We start from the raw sequence: 15,418 nt of genomic DNA, 5'->3' as shown, positions 1-15,418 counted from the left end.
TCTGCTGCTGAGTTTTCACATTTGTGTTAGTTTAGTATAGCTGCTTCTGAAGTCCTCTATCATCTTGTCTGAGCATGTTAATTATAGTTAGACATTTCCAGCTTCTGCTAGGAGCTTGGTAGTTTATTATGAAGAATTACTGTAACTGACAGACAAACCAAGTCATCTGAAATGTTGCCAATAATGATTCTAACCATCATATAGTTGATTTACAGCACTTCTAAAATGCTGTGATTTTCCTTCCCTTTTTAATATAGGCATGTGTCTTTCAAGTATTTACAGAATGGTGGGCTTTTAAGGAGTGGCAAGCTGGAGTAAAGACTTTAGAGCTTCATTTAGTACTTTATGTGGAACAGGCTTTTTAAACATTTTTAACTTTTCTCAGACAAATTAAACTTGCCTCTTGCAAGTTGAATCTCTTTGAGCGATTGAGAGGCTTGTGATCTTCCAGACTACGCACTCAGATTTCTCTTGCAAATTTTGTCAGCATCTAATTGAAATTGTTACCTCTGGTTTAGGAATTTATGAAGAAATTGGAAGAGAAAAAGGCAGAACTGAATAAAGCAACAGGTATGGGAGAAGCTATCCTAGCTATCTGCCACCCAGACTCCATCACTACCATCAAGCACTGGATAACAATCATCAGAGCCAGGTTTGAAGAGGTCAGTATGTGTCAAGCTATCTTCATTGCAACAGTCCATCTTTGATTGGAACATAGCTGACAACTGACATCGTAGTTACACTGGGAGGAAATGATCCAGCTGTTGAGAACTAAATATCTAAAATACCTGCAGTGATGGATGTGAATACCCTGCTTCCCTAGGTTTTATTTTAAAACTTATAGGGCTTTAAGAACTAAAGCAGATGGTCAAGCTTCTTTGTTTGTATGTATTAAAGGAAATACTGCCTGACACTTCCCATGTGAAGGAAGCCAATAGTTTCTAGGCAGAAACTTAAAAGTTACAAAGGAAAAAAAAATACAGGGCAAACTCGAAGCATTTTCTAATTGCATTAGGGAGGGCTTCAGTCCAGCATAATGCTAATCTAGATTTCCAAATGATTTAAGTGGCTACAAGTAGGTCTCAGAGGGTGCAGCACACTCTCAGCTGCTAAGGTGGTATTTTCTGTGTATATTAAGTTTAAAGAAAATCAAAATGCTGGTGTCAGCAAAGTATGGCTTCAGGAGTGCCCAGGAGGAAAGCGGACGCCAAATCCTGCATGATTCACTAACTTATACATATTGTTTGATAAAGTTCTGAATATGTTGCCTGAATGTGCTATTTACTCCATTTAACAGCACCTAATCCTGAATATCTGTGGGTAGAAAAATGTGGTGTTGAACTGGGAATCCTAGTTACCTAGCACCTTTAGTGATCAACCACTACATCTAGCACCTTTGATAATCAAACATCATTAGGCCTGGGAGGAAGCTCTGGGTTTATAGTTCACAGAGCAATTTTAAATACATTTTAAAGAATTTCAGATGTGCACGTACTCATGCATTGGTTCTTTTATCAAGGTCTTGGCATGGGCTAAACAACATCAACAGAGACTGGCAGGAGCTCTGGCTGGACTTATTGCTAACCAGGAATTGTTAGAAGCCTTGCTGTCCTGGTTGCAGTGGGCAGAGACTACACTTACTGAAAAAGATAAAGAGGTTATCCCCCAGGAGATTGAGGAAGTTAAAGCACTTATAGCCGAACATCAGGTAAGGCATGTTAAGTGACATGTCCTACACATTCCACAAATGGTGCTCACGTCTCAGCTAGGCTTCATAATCAAGTGTGAATCTCCTTAGCTATTTTCTCTCCTAATAATCAAATCCCTTTTCAGATACTCAATTGTGTGTTTTGTACATCTGTACATTTGTACAACACGATCTGCTTGTAGTTTATTCAACACAGAGGTAAAAAAACAACCGAACAAAAATTCAGTGCCACATTGTTCTAAAAGCAAACCTACAACTCCCCATAGGAACAAGGATGATGATGATGATGATGATAATAATAATAATAATAATAACAACCAACCCCCACATGGAATATATGTGCTGCTGCCTTAGAAGTAGTGTTGCAGTGTGGCTTTACTGATTGGATTTCAAAAATATGTTTATGAATTGCCAGAGGGAGCTGCTGGTGCAGTGAATGCTCATAGGCTTACCCCTGCTTATGCACCAGAGCTGTTTCACTTCTATGAAATGCAGTCTGGACAGCAAGGAACACCTGAGTACTCAGAGTCAAAATTCTGTTGTACATCACCTCACCATACACAGTTAATAAAGGAGTTTGACAGACTGTTTTTTACATTTAGCCTTCCTTTAACAGCCAGGCTATAGTGGTCTTAAAAGCTTATACTGACAATTTTTCTTATGTTCAAAACCTTTCTCTGTATCTTTTTTTGTGAGGCTGGCATTATAAGAGTCTTTCTGTGCCATTCTTGTAGCTTTGGTGGTTTGCTGTTGTATGTGTTTTGCATTCCTGTGGTCACTTTTGTGTATTGTTAATTAAAACCACCTCTATCTGATTGCAGACATTCATGGAGGAAATGACGAGAAAACAACCTGATGTGGATAAAGTTACAAAGACCTATAAAAGAAAGGCACTTGAACCCACTCCAGTACAATCTCATATTCCTGTCCTTGATAAGGGGAGAGCAGGAAGTAAGTAATGAAGTATTTTGGGGCAGGTCACACACACCATTGCTCTATCTATAAAGATAACAGATTACTAATAATCTAATAGGTTTGATTAGCTTCTAGTGAAACAGGATGAAATTCTCTTGGCAGATTTTTCTAATTATCTCTCTTTTTTCATTGTGAGGAAATTTCTCATAGTAGACTTGTATTTTTAAATGTTGTCCTATACTTCTTGAATACCTGTTTTTAAAATGTGCAGCTGTTCATGTGCTATTAAACTTCCAAGAGTGTGCACATGCTGAGTCTTTGCAAATCCACCGTTATCTGAAAGTGCAAACAGCTTCTTTTTATGTAAAGATGTAGAGAGAAAATTTTGCTCTTACTGTCTATGAAATTATATGCATCCAATTAGAAAGTGTGTTCAGTGAGGTTGAATGGCAAGTGAATCAAGTGAGGAAATAGCTTTTTGTATTTTTAGATATACTTACCCATTGTATTTTATACTTACCCATACATGGAACCTGCTTCTAAAATGAGGTTGTTTACTTTGCAACTCTCTGAGAGATCTGCAAAGATTTTATTTAACCAGTGCAGCTTCACTAGTTCAGCCACTACTAGCTGCTTCTGGCTAGACAAAAGATACTTTCACCACCACGTAGTCCTTCCCCAGCAATGGTGAGAAAAAAAAATCCCATTAGATGGAATCATATCAGGGTATGGGCTCATTAGTTGGGACAGGAAGGAGTAGTTTTAGGAAGGTCAGGTACCCGTCATATGAATGTTTGTTCTGTTTGAACTGGGTGAGACTTACGCATCTTACCATGTTTTAACAGGAAAGCGTTCCCCAACACCAGGCATATATCCGTCAGCAGCCCAGGCGCAAATCGAAACCAAGAATCCACGGGTAAACCTTTTAGTCAGCAAATGGCAGCAAGTCTGGCTTCTGGCCTTGGAAAGAAGAAGAAAACTTAATGATGCTTTGGATAGACTTGAAGAGGTCAGAAAAGGACTGTACAGAATATACATACTTTTTGCATAGTTTTGTTTACCCTGGATTAAATTGTCAATACTGTAAATACTGTAAACACCTTCCATACTTGTCGTATGATACAGCTAACTGAAAACACTGTGATACACATGCTTTAACATGCTTTAAAAGCTGTCATTCTCATTTTAAATGTGAGGAGAGTTAAGCTGTTTAAAATGTTTATATAGGTCCTCAAAGAACCAATTATTCAAAAGAACGCAGATGGTATCTTTTTCATTGATTTTCTAGATTGATTGATTTCAACTGAAAAAAGTTCTTTCTCTTTTTTATTAAGCTGAGAGAATTTGCCAACTTTGATTTTGATATTTGGAGGAAAAAATACATGCGATGGATGAACCATAAGAAGTCTCGTGTGATGGACTTCTTTAGGAGGATTGATAAAGATCAGGATGGAAAGATAACAAGGCAGGAATTTATCGATGGAATTCTTTCTTCAAGTAAGTTTTTAAATTAACTTGGAACAAACATCTCATGAAGTCTTACTGTCTATATAGTGTTCCCTATGCCTTTTATTGTGTTAGAAGGCCACAGATTTCCCTTTTGAAGTCATTAATTATGATTAAACTATTATTATTTGACTTGAAAATATTCCTAGATTCTAGAAACTCTTTCTAGTTCTTTTACATTGTGAATCAGATTACAAATGTCACAGTTATATTATTGGCTAATTAATAGCTTACTGGTTTACTGGACTCAAATTGTCATTCCTACAGTACACTAGCCACTTCAACAGTTACTTTTCATTGCTTAGTCAGAATAGTAAAACGTACCTTATAAAACTTATAGATAATTTAAAAAATCAGTTCATATGATCATATGATTTTTATTAAAGAACTTACTGGAATAGTTTCGATTACAGAAGGAAACCATGTAATTTCTGAAACCAGTGTTTCCATGAACCAAGACCGTGTTCATATACCTGTATAATGGGGATCAAAATGTCAAGCAATCAGACTAGGAAGGGACTTTTCCTAGCTTTCCTGATGGATTGGTATTCCTTAGGCATGCACAGTTGGTGGTAACATAAGCCTTCCACATCATGTCTGTGTGTGATCATGTTTCCCTTTAGCAACTGACTCATAACAGATAAGGGCCTACTACTTAAAATAATCCTTTATCTTCAGATCATAGAGACTTCTACTTTGAGCAGTGAAGATTCAGAATTGGGCTGCTTTTAGCATCTCATGTTAAAGTTATTCAGTAGGAGAATATTGTAATGTATATATTTTCCCCCTGCTTTAGGAAATGCAATAATATAGTCTCTATGTGTGCACATCACTGTTTTGCATGAATTGACAGAAGTTGATGAAAAAACACTGATACCACCAAGAGGTTAAACTGCTTACTCATTTAACTCAGTTGGTATCAACTTGTTACAACTGATAAATACTCATTATTTAATCCCTGTTTACCATCTTGAAATTTTCTTTGACTGATTCGTAGATAATATCTGTGTGGGCTAATATTCTGCTGCTGGAAAGAGCAGGATATTTCGTGAAAGAAGGATTTCATGAAACACCGTGCATGTTTCTGCAGTGGGAAGGCCTTGCATTCCAAATTTAATTAGCAGTGAAATTCTTGCTTGACCGTTCCTCACTAACAATTTATCTTGTTAATCTGTGGTATTTTATGCACTTTGAAGGTCAAAATGTAAAAAAAAATTAATATATCTTACAGTTTAATCTGTGCCCTCGCTTCTGTGTCTCTCTTCAAGCCACACTATGATATTCATTTCAATCCAATATCTAGGTAACATTGGAGATCCAGATTGTTTTTTCAGAAACATTCCTTCACTCTTTTGAATGTCCTTGGTTTTTTGATAAGCATTGTCTGTCACCTAGTGCCTAAAAACCTTTTAATATTTGTGATAAAGCCTTTCATTGTAATGGGATTGAAAAGCCAAAAAACTTACCTTTTGTTGTTGTCTTTGTCTTACAGAATTCCCAACAAGCCGACTTGAAATGAGTGCTGTTGCAGACATTTTTGATAGAGATGGTGATGGTTATATTGACTATTACGAATTTGTAGCAGCTCTTCATCCAAACAAGGATGCATACAAGCCTCTCACAGATGCTGACAAAATTGAAGATGAGGTACACTCTCTGCTTTCTTAGATTGCACTCTCTTCTTCTGGGGTCCTGTTCTTTAATAACTAATTTTATTTTAACTCCTATATAATTTGAAGTTTACCAGTCACACAAATATTTAGAAATGTGATATTAGCAGTAAAGTAATCATCCAGTTGTGGTTTTTTGCAGGTTACAAGGCAGGTAGCTAAATGTAAATGTGCAAAACGGTTTCAAGTGGAACAGATTGGGGATAACAAGTACAGGGTAAGTCTTCTAAAGACCTTCTTAGTTCTTTCAGCTTAAAGATTCTTCATATGACATGGTTATGCAAGGAATTAGGCTATATTAATTTACAGGAATTTTGTATGACAATTATATGTTTTCTTACTTTAAGCTCATCTAAATCTTATGGGTTTTTTCTTGTTAGAACATACAGACTAAAAACATGGGAAAATGCTGCTGCTTGTATTTATTTTCGCTGAAACTAAATGAGACTGAAAACTGAGACTGTTTTCAATGTATGGGAATTTTTAAAAGATAACTGCGTGCATACATACATATGCACATGTATACATACATACGGCAGCTCCTTAAAAGCCAGTCTTTTTGCCTGGATACTCAAAGTGTTTAAACTGTAGCTGATTTTCTATTAGTTTCATAAAAACAGTGATATTTTCCTGTGGTATTGTGTTGTACTTTAAAAATCTTTTACCAAACTGTATTCAATCATTTTTATCCTCTCTTGTCATTTTATTGGAGCGCACTGTTCCTTCTGAAGAAGTACAAGAAATGTGTTAGATATCTGCAGAATGGTTTTAGATCACAGAAAAATAAATACCACATTGTAGAGAAAGATCTGCTACCCCTAGATTCCATAACCAGAACAATTTCAGATGAAATATGCAATATTTGGCTAAGAGAGTTTACTAAATACTTGTAGATGATTTTAAAAGACCACAGAAACAGCAATGGGAAGGAAACAAAGGCCTTGAATATTTTCCAATATTCAATCTCCGGATGGCTAGCTACCTGCTCGTCTCTGAAGTAGCTACTTTATTTAGAATGTCTAATGTGTTAGTTTGCATGTGTTCTAGAGTCATATAGAGAATTTCCTGTAAACTAATCGTGTCTTTCTTCCATTTTTCATTTCTTATCAGTTCTTCCTGGGAAATCAGGTATAAACCAGTGGAATGTGTTATGAAGTTTCTTTTTTTACCTTTTTTTTTTCTTTTCTTCTAACGCATAGTGATTTAAGCTTGCAATGGTCAGTCTTCTTGCCATCCTTTCATCTTCAGCTAATTCATTGCTGGTCAGCTGTGGTATTTCTTTAAATGCTGTGGAGCATTCCTTGTCTCAGGATCCCTCCTCTTCAATCCCTCACCTGCTTTCTTTGGCCATTTTCCTCATTAAGGAGATTACTTTTAAAGGAACCAGATAATGGTCAGCAGCAATTCCCATAGTAAAAAATCTTGAGCATTTAAACTGAAATTTGGGAATTACTATTATTTTATCAGTTTTCAGGTTTTTATAGCAGAATGCTTCAAAATTCTATGTTTTATTTTTTAGGCTATCGGATTAAAGGCTAATCACAGTAAACACAGATCCCAGTGTCCTATCACTTTATTTATTGTAAATCAGGTGAAAAATACTTTCATTTTCAGAAAAAAAAAAAATCCCTGTGCAGTCAAGCAGACTGATTACGAACATAGCTGATTGTTGGTATTTTATATACTAACGCAGTGAATCATTAAATACACATTTTGGAAATAGGCAAATTAAACTTGCTGCTCCAGTTCAGACAATTCGCTCTCCTAAAGTGTTTTCAAAGAGCTATGGCAGGTCTATAATGTATTGGAGCTGTGTTCAAGAATACTTTTTGTCAGTTGGGTCATCAGTGAGTCATACCACAGTGGTACTGTAGAGTGGTACAGGGAGGATATGCTAACCAGTGCTCACTTACTCCTGTGGTACATACTGATACACAGCTTCTTATTAATTGTTAAATCATGCTTGCCTGGTAAGAATGGAAATACTTTACACAAACCAGATACCATTAGTATCTTACTCATGCTCTTATAAAGGCAATAATATGTATAATCCATTCTGGAAATGCTAGTGTTAACAGCATTAGCCATTTTAAATCTAGAGATGTTGAAAATGTAGTTGCATTCTTATTTATTGGCAAAGCCTGCTGAAGTATAGAAGAAAGCACAAAGAGTAGTGGATAATCTTAACCACATGCCTCAAGCAATATATCTAAGTAATAATTTAAAATTTTTTCCATATATAGAACAAGCCTCTATTTGAAAAGACTATTTGAAATTATGTTAATCCTCTTATCTGCCATCTATACTTTCAGATCTGGGAAAAATACAGCATTTTTTGAGAGCATCTAACTCTTACTGGTGCAGAACAGCATTGCAGTAAAAATCACCTACAGCAAGTTGTCTGAGGCTTCTCTGGTGACAGGGATGTTATATGGCTATTGTCAAGAACAGGCCTTTTTGTAGAACTTAAACTAGACTTCCTTTACATTTTTATTCCACTGTTTTTACCTCTGATTATTTGAAACAACAGTAAATACTGTTCAATTAAAGTTGGTATCCAGGCTATTTTAGGAAGGAAATGGACTGACTTACCATTAGGAAAAATGCCTTGATAGATACCTGTGTTATTTTCCAGGAGCCCCACTGTCTGAATTAACCACAGCCTAGGTAGAGTTTCCAAAGGATACTGTACTGACCCTTGGTATAGTTGCCTGATGGGGTCTAACAGAAGAATTAAGCTGGGATGAGGAAAAAATAAAGAAAAGAAAAAACATAGTATCTTTAGAACCTCTAGAAAAAATTCTCTGTAGAAACAAGCCAATGAAAATAAACTGCATCAATTTGGATGACTTTTCTTTTTTTAACTTTGATCTACATACGTAAAACAGTTCTTTGTTTGGCACATATTGAATGCATTATTAAAAAGTCCTTACAAATAATGCTCATGTGAATGTTCTTATTTATAACAAAAAAAATATTATTGAATTAGTGGCAAGCTTTGCTTTTGTTTGGTTCCTAAAAGTAATATTCCTTTAAACTTATTCTCTCTTCTTGGCTTAAGTAGTACCAAACAACTAAAGTCATTTAACAAGTAGGGAGCACGTTTGTGTGGTTTGCATTTAAAGCATTTCAATCCCCTTACTGGAGCAAGTAGGTACAGTTGAACAATGGCCAGTCTTTCCAAGGGTCAAGGATTGTCCCAAAGAGGTGTATTTGACTCCTATTGGTTTCAGTGAGTGCTCTGCATGTTTGCATGTGAGAGCACTACACTTGGCCTGATGATCTGATGTCAAAATAAGTATTTTAGTGTCATTAGCTAAAAAGTACTGAATTCTTCTGGTTAGTTTTCATGAGATCGTGGGGTCAATGTTTTGGTCATGTTTCTTTGATCCAGATTTGAACGGAGATACGGCATACAGATTTTGTTATACAGGTTTCAGGAGCAAAACATACGTTAGGCCTGGCCACAGCCCAAAGGAAGAATGGGCTAGTACAAGAGTTATTATGAAACAGGTTTTTGTGCATCTCTCTGAATTGTGAAGAACCTCAATGTGTAGACAGAGGAGTGACAGTTTATAACAAAGGACAATAATGATAGTTATCAATCATTCATTGCTTCTTTAATGTTCCCTTCCCCACATGCACCTCGCTATAGGTGAGCAGTGTCAATGCTATACCTGAAAATATTCCTATAAATGAATTAATTGATAGAACTGTACAACACTCACAATGCATTGAATTTCCAGCCCACATACTGATCATTTAAAGTGATGCTGCCTTCCTTTCAGCTGACATCATTAAAATCTAGACTGTTGCAGAAGAGAGTTTGCTTAAGATTTTAACAGTGAAATAATGCAAAGAGGTCTTCATTAATTTGCACAAGCGCAGATCGTAACCAATTAAATAATGTGTTACTAATTTTGCTTCCTTAATGAGCTCAGACATTTGAGAATCAAGCATAAAATTAAACCTGAGATTCTTCCTTACCATCTTGCCATCTCCTTTGGATTAATGCAGCGGCATCTGATTTGAAATCTTAACAGCTTTAATAATCTGCATAAATAAATTTTATTTTTTAGCATTTACTAATAATTAAATATCAAAATAAACTTTTTTAAGTGTCTGATTTTTAACGTATCAGCATTGAACTGCATCTGAATGACTGAGAACCTGAGACTGTTGTTTGATTTTTATTGCAGTTTGGTGACTCTCAACAACTGCGCCTTGTTCGTATCCTAAGAAGTACAGTCATGGTTCGTGTTGGAGGTGGCTGGATGGCACTTGATGAGTTCTTAGTGAAAAATGATCCTTGCAGGGGTATGTAACACCACTGTTAAAATGGACATGTAGATGGTTGTTCGGATACAGTCACCGTTCATTGTCTCAAGATGGAGATTGAATTGTATAAAATGCCAGTTCTGTAAACATCATCTCACTAAATGTCACGTAATGATCTGTTTTTGTAAACTTTAAGTCCTATGGTTAAGATAGGATTTACTTTGTCTAGAATAACTGTGGCCTCTTCTGCACAGTTCCCCCAGCGTTAGAGTGGTGTAATTAAGAATTGAACTTAGCTCAGACAGAGTTTATGGCATGTAAGCTGCTTGTATGACTTGGCAGAAATAGCACACAGAAACGTCCAATAAAACCTTCTCAGCAAGAGAGAAGTTTTAAGGCAATAAATCAAAATAAGGCAATTGAATCGAAGAATAACAACAACAACACAAAAAAAATTCTCTGGCCAGTGGCTGCGCCTAGGCTTTTGGGCTCTGCCTTTGTAGCCCTGTCTTTTCATTGGCATCCTCCCCAGAACCACTTTGCAGAGCCCTGAGCCTTGTACAAAGCAAATGGAAAATGTTCTGGTCAGGAGGACTTTGTGCTCTGGGGAAGCAGGGAGCACTCTGTCACCGTGCCCTCCAGGGCATTGTATCAAATGCATTGTTTTATCAGGACACAGCAACGTAATGACATCATAGTTTGTCGGAAAGCCTACTTCTGTAGTGGGAAAGTAGGCTCTATCTGGCACCGTTCTTGGAGGAGCAGCTGGAGATAGGAAAGAAGCCATTTGTGAAGGGAGCGGGAGAGATACAAGTCAAATAATAGCCAGAATAGTAAAATTGCAGGAAGTATAGTAATGACTGTGTTCTGAGTGAGCTGACGTTCTGTAACTAGGTAATTCTATCCTATTAACTAGCAGCATTAAGTTTACTGCATTTTTACCTCTCAGGAGTTCTATAGAATCATAATCAATATCGTAATAGCGCAAGAACAGCACAGAGAAGTTCAGGAGAGGCAAGTGAGCTAGTGAAGACAGAGACATCAACTGTCCTGTAGACCTTACTCCAGCATCAGCTGTCTCACGCAGCTTCTACTTTGGGACCAAGATTTCTAAACAGTTTGGTACAGACCTTGAGAGGGTGGAGAGCTTGTATTTGTAGCAATTGTCATGCTAAGTCAAGGATGTTAAATCCCAAAAGAAGCTATCACAAAACCCCGTTAAATCCAAAAAGAAGCTACCACAAAACCCCGTAAGGGCTGGCAGTGTGCCATTAAGGCCCTTTGTCTGCAGGCTTAGAAGGTACCCATAAAACTTCTCATAGTATCATAAAAGAGCTGTCATAACCTTGTGATGGCATCTGTGAGTTTTTCAGCAGTATTAAAAATAGTGCTTTTGCTTACCAATATATTGCATGTATTGTTTACTAAAGAAATGTAACAGTAATGTTACATTTATTGGTGTTAGACCACAGGTCTAACTGAAATTTAGCACCTGATTCTGTACCTGCTGCTATAGGAAAGTCATTTATGCCTGCAGATCCATCCTTACTTTATAGCTTTCTACTCCTATTCCTCAAAGGTTCACAGTAGTGAAAAATTAAATGTGCCTGAAAATATCTGACTTCATTGAAGGATTAATTTGGTTAGTTTTGATGTATCCCAAACATTTTTCTCAGGCCTATTGACAAATAGACTGTTGCAATTCCTACTGGGGTTGACACTGAGAGATACAATACTTAATAACTGTCTAATTAATTTATTGGAATTCCTTATTACTGTCCTCAGATTGAGTCCTTTGGAACTTTATCCCCTCTTCTTTAATACACCTTGTATTCTATGTATCTCTGTAGTATTTTCTGTAGTACTTTATCCCTTTTTCATGGGAAATACATGAGCAGATGAGTAAGTCAACACAGTGGATCTAAAGGAATACTGATCTCTATAAAATAATCCAGACACTAGACGTTGTGCATTGGTACCTGATCCTAGTGTTGTTGAAGTCAGTGATGCAAAGTAGTCATTGATGTCAGTGGTGCAGGTTCGGACTTTTCCTTAAGCACTTCACCTAGCAAATCTGCATTTCCACCAAGGGCTTCTCATGTATTCAGATAAATCACATTTCAAAGAACTGTTGTCATAAACAGCTTTAAAAATATTGGACCCAGCTACATAAAATAATTTTAGCTTATATTATGTCTTTATGTCAGCAGATAAATACCATTACACAAGTATACTTGGGACTGCAGCTGAGTCTATCCAAGCGCTGTTTCCTTTTTGCCTAGGAGACCTTTGAGAACTCACCTCAGAGCACTTAGAGACAGCTTGTGCTCTGAGTCCTGTCTTTTGGCCTGGTGCTCTGAGTCTCTTGCATATGCAGCTGCTGTACTTGATTTCTTCTCCTGCTAACGATTTTCTTTAATGTGACCCATGTCCTGTGTCATTTTTTCTAGTTCATCATCACGGAAGTAAAATGTTACGTTCGGAATCAAACTCTTCAATTACCACTCAGCCTACTATAGGTTGGCAAACCCCTCTCTTTGTCTCCTTCTCCTCCTCTTCTCTCTCTTTATTTCCTTCCCACTTTATTAAAATATATACTTTTAACAATATGCTACACCCATCACATTTAGCTTAATGTGTTCCTACATAGGCTGGTGCTTTGCAAGCTAATTTTTTTTGACACGCTTTAAGAGTGTTTCAAAAACAATTGTCATTCACACTGACACAGTTAAATGCTAACATGTCTTGCATCTGTTCTTGCACAACATTCTCTCGTATGTGTGTTTGTATGTGTGTGTGAGTGCTTAGCCACCAATTACCTCATCATAGTTTGGATTTTATGTTCATCATTGCATGTTGCCAAACTACATAACTTCATAGTTCTGAATAAATATATTTGCTGCTTTCCTGTAACTTGTACTTAGCAATTTCTTCTGGAACATCCAAGCAAGTATTATTTATTATGAGTAGCTGTAGAGTTAGCAAAACTGCTCATCAGGTTGTGTCTATGTATCAATAGTTGGTTGATTAACAATGATTTAGCACGTTGAGCATTCCATTATCACGCTGACTTCCTTTGACAGTGGTTCATTCCTGCTGGCATAAAGTATTAGAATAAGTGAGTTCTGCACATAACTCTTCTGTGTCCAAAATAAATGCATTACACAGTAATGCATTTTATTTATTGTTAAAATGTGTTGGAGTTGGCATGGCAAAAATGACAATAAACAGCCTTGTGACAATTTTCATATCTGACTAAATGAACACCTTTCTTTGCTGCAGCTAAAGGGAGGACAAATGTGGAGCTGCGTGAAAAGTTCATTTTGGCAGATGGTGCCAGTCAGAGCATGGCAGCTTTCCGACCAAGGGGCCGTAGATCACGACCCTCTTCAAGGGGTGCTTCTCCCAACAGATCTACTTCTCTGTCAAGTCAAGCTGGCCAAGCAGCTGCCCCACAAGCAGTTGCTACAAGTACACCAAAGGTAAGGAGAAACATATAAAACGGCACAGGTTAACAAATGGGTTCCCCTATCAGGGAAGAAGTATCTCAATTTTATTTCATAGTCTGGGGAGGATCTGAGAAGTCTTTTCAGTGTATTTCCACTACTGTTTGCAACATGGGACGAGAAGAATTCTTTACATTTAAGGTGCCACATAAGCTAACTGGCAATTTGGGAATAAGCTCTGAAAGAGCAATGAACCTCTCCATTTTGTTTAAAAAATAAGCTCTGCCATCTCTTAATTTCAGAACATTTGTCATCAACTCTTTCTGCTTAGTTTTTGTTTCTACTGTGAGATTTGATCTCCCTGTGAAAGCCTGGGTATCCTTCTCCATGACATTATTTTCCATCTGCTGTCCTTCATATTTTGATTTACCATTGTTTCATACAGACACCCCATCATTTAACACGCAACTATGGTAAACCATGGTTGACAAACAGCAAAACGTCAACTCCTCCTAAGCCACCAGAATCCTCAGACTATCAAGGGTCATCTGCAGAGGTACAGTAAGGACAGAGATTCTAGTCTAATGACCTTCCTTCACTAAAACTGTCACTTCACTAACAGCCACTAGAGTTTCAGTGCTTCAGAGCTGCAACATCCTTTGCATATTAATGCATTGTCTTTATTTTAGACCTTTGTCAAATTATTTCTTCCCCCCCCCCTTTTTTTTATGTTCTGTTTGTTATGGTTTTTGACTTTTAGGAAAACTCAGCCTCAATTAATTTATGTTTAAAGTGCAAATGGTTAATAAATCATAACAGTATGCAATGAACTAGATGAGCGAATGTGGAAAAGTACTTTTTTTTTTAATAAAGCAGTTTATATCCTTTGCAGATTTCTTTCCTAAAATTGTTTACTTTGAGTTCATAAGGTACTGTAATATTGATGACCTGCAGGAATTAGATTAATAAATTATGATCTCCAGTGCAAAACCACTAAATAGGGAAATGCCCAATCACTGTGAAGAAGATGGCACATAAGACTGACTGTGATATATAAATCTTTGCAACAACTGAAAGTTTCATTTAGGGGAGTAGTGACCAATTGTTGCTCTCATAAGACAGCTATTTGATGACTTAATAGGAAATAAGCTTTGGTCTTATTTCCAGCCCATGACTTACATAGAAACTGCTAATATAGCAATTAGGATTGTGCTGGCAATCAAGCTGTATGACCAAAATTTGAATGGGCTTGGAGCTGAAGTATCTCCTCTAATGTTGTTACAGTCAGTGAAAAGATTGCAGCTGGATCAGGCTGCAAACTGACTTGTCACTTGTAGGAGTTAATCTTGCCCTGGGTTAGACAGAGGGCTTGGTGAGGGGAAGCTTGTGCTACCATCACCTCTCTTGTATCTGCTTTTCACATATCTGTGCTTTGATGCCTATTGCTATTCATGTGCCACCTTCCGGTGCTAAGTTTACGTGACCTTGGCGTGGCTTTGCTCAAAGATGCATAACGAACTTTTCAGTCCCTCCTTCTGTGTGAGTGGGTGCACTACTTGTGCACACTGCAGGCGTGTGTTTGTATACAGCACTTCAAGCACATGGGCCTGTTGCTTAGAATGATTAACAATAGCACAATTGAGTCAGTTCTCAGTTTCTAATATATTCCTGTATTTTCTTTCGTCTCATAGCTGGTAACTGAATTGTAAGATTAATTGATGGTACTTTAAAGGGTTTATAGACATGGAAAGGTGGTGTTTTCATTGAAATCAATGCCAACTGCTTTCACCTTATTGTAATTCAAATGAGGGCACTGTATTTCTCACCTGCTCTTACAACTGCCAGTAGTTTCAGTGAGTTTCTTTTATGTAAGCCACCATGATTTAAGATTATAA

At 37.0% G+C, this 15,418-nt stretch overlaps 1 protein-coding gene across 23 annotated transcripts in view; it reads left to right on the top strand.

Annotated features, from left to right (window-relative positions):
• DST (dystonin) overlaps positions 1 to 15,418 on the top strand; it is a 315,224-nt gene that overhangs the window by 295,753 nt on the left and 4,053 nt on the right. For 10 of the 23 annotated variants that reach the window (XM_072855192.1, XM_072855190.1, XM_072855201.1 and 7 more), the window contains 12 exons: positions 519 to 662; positions 1,520 to 1,708; positions 2,530 to 2,659; positions 3,469 to 3,632; positions 3,958 to 4,120; positions 5,622 to 5,776; positions 5,942 to 6,016; positions 6,910 to 6,927; positions 9,999 to 10,116; positions 12,528 to 12,596; positions 13,360 to 13,559; positions 13,969 to 14,079. In XM_072855192.1, the coding sequence (XP_072711293.1) occupies positions 519 to 662; positions 1,520 to 1,708; positions 2,530 to 2,659; positions 3,469 to 3,632; positions 3,958 to 4,120; positions 5,622 to 5,776; positions 5,942 to 6,016; positions 6,910 to 6,927; positions 9,999 to 10,116; positions 12,528 to 12,596; positions 13,360 to 13,559; positions 13,969 to 14,079 (1,536 nt within the window). The remainder of the gene's footprint in view (positions 1 to 518; positions 663 to 1,519; positions 1,709 to 2,529; positions 2,660 to 3,468; positions 3,633 to 3,957; positions 4,121 to 5,621; positions 5,777 to 5,941; positions 6,017 to 6,909; positions 6,928 to 9,998; positions 10,117 to 12,527; positions 12,597 to 13,359; positions 13,560 to 13,968; positions 14,080 to 15,418) is intronic. The other 13 variants (XM_072855193.1, XM_072855212.1, XM_072855211.1 and 10 more) reach the window with 4 other exon arrangements.

Source organism: Ciconia boyciana, chromosome 3 (genome assembly GCF_034638445.1).
Source record: "Ciconia boyciana chromosome 3, ASM3463844v1, whole genome shotgun sequence".
Classification (NCBI taxonomy): Eukaryota; Metazoa; Chordata; class Aves; order Ciconiiformes; family Ciconiidae; genus Ciconia; species Ciconia boyciana.
This window is presented reverse-complemented; position numbering and strand designations above follow the sequence as displayed.